Genomic DNA, 4,459 nt, shown 5'->3' with positions numbered 1-4,459 from the left:
TGGCTACCGGGACGGGTACAGGGAGATGGGACACACAAGGGCACAACCACAGGGACACGGGACACAGATAAGAACACAGCACATACACTGAGACGTGGGACACTGACACAGGGACAGGCACACAGGGGCAGGGAACACCAAGCTTGACACCCACAAGACACAGGGCCCACTTGCTAGTTGTGGGCCAGGGGTGTCTGACTGCAGGACTGTTGCTGCAGAATGGATCGAGCGCCAGCAAGCCAAGAACAAGTTCTACTATTACCACCAGAAGTTTCGTCGCGTGCCTGACCTGAGCGAGTGTCTGGAGGGCGACTACCTCTGCTTCTTCGAGGCCGAAGCACAGTGGAGGAGGGACAGGTATGGCTGTCACTGGGCTGCCCCAGGCATTGCTCTCATTTGTCAGCCCTGGGGACTGCAGCATTTTCATTGACTTTGGGGTGTTGAGGCAGCACCTCCTGCCCACTCCATTGCAGAACACCCATTTCATAGTCCTGCCATCCCCTGCAGAACTCCTGAGCCAAGCAGGGTGGCATTAGGAGACACCCTCCTCCACCACTTGGTTCCCACAGCAGTGCTACAGGACAGACCAGGATCCTGTAAATACGCACAGCTGACCTTCCACAAGGCATCATTGCCCCTTTGTTCAGCTTTTCTATCATCTCTTCTCTGTGATTGCATTCATCATCATCTTTCCTGCAGGATGGTTGATCAGGAAATCGTGGAGATAGTCCGGGAAAGATTAGGTGCATGCAAGCAGAGGGAAGGACCCAACCAGTTCCAGAACTGTGCCAAGGAGATGGAGCAGCTGGTGCAGGTCACCAAGGCCTACCAGGACAGATGTGAGTACGGAACAGCCTGCACACCTCTGCTGTGGCTGTGACAGCACGCAGGGAAAGGCAGGGCTTAAGCTACATCCCAGACTTCACACAGAACAGAGGCTTATTTCTGTTTAGCTGCCAAGACACACTCTTCAGACATTTATTTTCTTTTTAGATGGTGATCTTGGTGTCCACGGAAATGCAAGGACGTGCCTGATGAAGCAGAAGCACAGGATGATAGAGGAGAGAAAGGCACAAGCAAACGCATCTCAGTAGATCTAAATGGTTAGCAGCTCCCTGTGCGGTGCTTGTATGGAATACTGCATGTTGCCTCTTTGAACTCTGATGCTGTTGACCTCTACAATAAATGTGCAGCCCAGACATCTGCCATACAACTAGAATCTAGACTTGTTCTTTGAAGACATTTGCAAACAGTTCTTCCTTTTTCAGCTCTGCATTCCTCTTTGCATTCCAGCTGATGGTTACCATCCCCTGAACCACACTCAGCCCCCAACTCCAGGCAGCCCTGGCTGCTGCCTTAGCTGGGATTTCCCCACCTCCATGAACCAACAGAAGCACCCCATACTGCTCTGCCCAGCTGTGGCAGAGAATTCCCTCGGTTAGAGTAAAGATTATGTGCTGCAGGACAGCACATAATCCTCAGAGCTCATTCTAGACCCCATTTAGGATTAATACATGATTAACAAGGATTAGTATAATGTAACATAGCATTTCATTTAACAGATGTCCAGGCTCTGGCCCACAGACATGAACCTCCTCAAATCCCCAGCAGAGATTTAATCCATCTGCCCAACGCATTGACCATCCCATCAAACCAATCGCAATTTCTTGTTCACTGATCACTTTATTGTCTTGTACAAAAACCACTTAAGTTGTTGCCACAGCAGCTGCCTGGGTTCTCTGCACAGAGACTCTAGTGTGGGTCTTAGCCAGATGATCAGTGAACTCCTGCAAAAAGGAAAAAAAAAATAGTGTTTTGTTTTCTTAAACCACAATCACTGGTTTCTCAGCACTGCATCCCTTTCCAACAAGATGTGTACGTTGGGGTGGCAGTAGTTCAGATACAACTTATTTTTACTTAATTTTTCAAAGCTTTCCTCTTCCTAATTCATTTATCCATGAAAAGCCATTTTCAAGTATTACTCAAAACTGCATACTGGCGGGTTTTTTTTGGGGGGGGGGGGGAAATCACTCTCTACCTGGCAGTCAGCTCTGACTGCAACTCTATTCTTCCATTATTAAACTGAAAATTTTTTGGGTGCAGCATCTGAACTTTAAAGGGCAGGAAGGGTAAGATTTGAGCTGCAAACCACACACATACTCTTACCTGGTAAGGAGACTTGGTGAACACAGTCTCTTTCCAGAGGTCAGGAGTCAGATAACTGTATGTCTTGGAGATGGCATCGAAGGTGGCTTTAGCTACAGACAGAAATCAAACATTGCACAGCACAGCTACAGAAACCCACTCGCTAGTACACACCCACCCAGCTTCGAAAATGTAGAATTTAGGAAGGAACAGGGAGACCACAGCAGGGTCTCTCTGATATACACCCAAAACTCAAGTTTCTTTCTCTCTCCATTTACGACAATTACACTACTTCAAACAAGTGCAATCGCGCAGATTGGGAGATTTCTTTTTTTCTTTTAACCACCAACACACATACAAAAAGACAATTTATTGTAATTAATTTTTACAGAACGTCAGGATCATCTACAGGAAGACTAACCTGCACTGTAAAAGGTATCAGCAGAAGCCTTTGCTCCTAACTGACTGTTAGAAGCTTTTGATTCAACACAGATTAGAAAATACTATGGAAATGGGTGTATTGTGTCCCTGACAATGACAAAACCAGCAAATAGACACAGCTAAGGTACAACACAAAAACCTAAAGCTTACCAAAGTTGCCGAGGGTGGCAGTGCAGCCCCTGGCCGAGGTGTAACAGTCATCAATACCAGCCATCATCAGCAGCTTCTTGGGCACAGGGGCAGACACAATCCCTGTACCACGGGGGGCTGGGATCAGACGCACCAGGACAGATCCACACCGGCCAGTGACCTACGCAAACACAAAGGTTACAGCTCCCCAAATGCACACTACAGCCCGATCACTGAGCCCAGGCCCAGCAAGTCACTCTCACCTTGCAAGGCACAGTGTGGGGCTTGCCAATCTTGTTCCCCCAATAGCCTCGTCGTACTGGTACGATGGACAATTTAGCCAGAATGATTGCCCCACGAATAGCAGTGGCAACTTCTTTAGAGCATTTAACACCAAGACCGACATGGCCGTTGTAGTCCCCGATAGCTACAAAAGCCTAGGACGGAAAGAGAAGTTTTTAGTGGTGGCTGCACTGTGCAGGAACACTCCCCCAGCAGAGCACAGTCCATCAGGGTCTCTCACCAAGGGTAACTGAGGTGCGCGCTCAGCAGCAAACAGTTCAAGAAGCCCATTTTCCCCCTTAGTGTTTGTCCTTCAGTCACAAACAGCTAAGGCTGAAGAACTGGGATTCAAATCCCTGCTTACTGCTGCATACCGGTCAAAAGTCCCAATAGTTTCCAAACAGCATTCCCTCTTCACACCTAAGACTTGTCTCTCTGCCACAGCCCCTGAAAAGCCAACATTGCTGCACAATTACGACTTAATTTTCCCCTAGGGCTGTTTCAGATAACATTTAAACATATTACCAGGGTTTTAAAGTTAATACAAAAACTTTGTAAGCTATACAAGCTGATGCCCATACCAAAATGTCTACTAGATACTACAGAAAAAAAGAAGGGTATTTGAACTAATTTATTGATATGATACAAAAAAAGCAGCAAACAACACATGTGAAGTTTTCAACATGAGAAAACAAAAGAAAAAAGACTACCTTAAACCTGGTACGCTGACCAGCACGAGTCTGTTTCTGGACAGGCATGATCTTCAAAACCTCATCTTTCAGAGAAGACCCCAGGAAGAAATCGATGATCTCCGACTCCTGCAACAGTCAGTTATTTAATGACACACGGCCACACTTTTTAAACAAACACAACAGAGCTAGGAAGGCTCCTACAATTCAACAGCCCTATACACATATATTTTAAATAATAGGTACTTAAGGGTGTTCAATTTTGCAGGCATAAGCTTATTCTAGGTTGCTAGGCAGTCCAAAACAGTAAGTTAATTGTCATTGAGCAGAGCTATTACACAAACACTTGAGCAACGTGCTGCCATCTTCACACATGGCAGCGTAACACACAAATCCCACCACCCTTCACTAGAATTGACATCAGTCCTCAACTTCTGTTGCTTTATGCCTCTAACTCAAACACACTTAACCCGAGCATCCCAAATAGCAAATGCAGCAACTACCACCAACTCTGCAGTTCAGATTAAGATGCTACTGCATGTTACTTCAACGTTCACAAAAGCTTACCTTGATTGGAAGTGAAAAAAGATAGATCTCCTCAAGAGACTTGATCTTCATATCCTTGACCAGGCGACCAAGCTTGGTGACAGGAATCCACTAGGAAAGATATCCGCGGAAAAAGGTCACCGGCAGCACCAGCTGCCAGCACCCCACGGGAACGGGCTCGCTTTCCACTCCAGCTCTCAGAACAGCAGCCCCTCATCACACAGCCC

General features: G+C 46.8%; 2 protein-coding genes across 2 annotated transcripts; one reads left to right on the top strand and one right to left on the bottom strand.

Annotated features, from left to right (window-relative positions):
* Positions 1–218: 218 nt before the first annotated feature.
* NDUFB10 (NADH dehydrogenase (ubiquinone) 1 beta subcomplex, 10, 22kDa) lies at positions 219–1,094 on the top strand (the record flags this gene model as incomplete). The annotated part of the gene is made up of 3 exons (XM_010286050.1): positions 219–357; positions 700–839; positions 994–1,094. Coding segments are annotated over 3 exons (380 nt in total), but the record flags the coding sequence as incomplete, so codon positions are not given.
* A 569-nt stretch (positions 1,095–1,663) lies between these two features.
* Positions 1,664–4,343, bottom strand: RPS2 (ribosomal protein S2; the record flags this gene model as incomplete). The annotated part of the gene is made up of 6 exons (XM_010286049.1): positions 1,664–1,787; positions 2,167–2,258; positions 2,737–2,896; positions 2,979–3,152; positions 3,708–3,815; positions 4,254–4,343. Coding segments are annotated over 6 exons (705 nt in total), but the record flags the coding sequence as incomplete, so codon positions are not given.
* Positions 4,344–4,459: the final 116 nt, after the last annotated feature.

The sequence above is a fragment of the Phaethon lepturus genome, unplaced genomic scaffold (genome assembly GCF_000687285.1).
Source record: "Phaethon lepturus isolate BGI_N335 unplaced genomic scaffold, ASM68728v1 scaffold31584, whole genome shotgun sequence".
NCBI classification, from domain to species: Eukaryota; Metazoa; Chordata; class Aves; order Phaethontiformes; family Phaethontidae; genus Phaethon; species Phaethon lepturus.
This window is presented reverse-complemented; position numbering and strand designations above follow the sequence as displayed.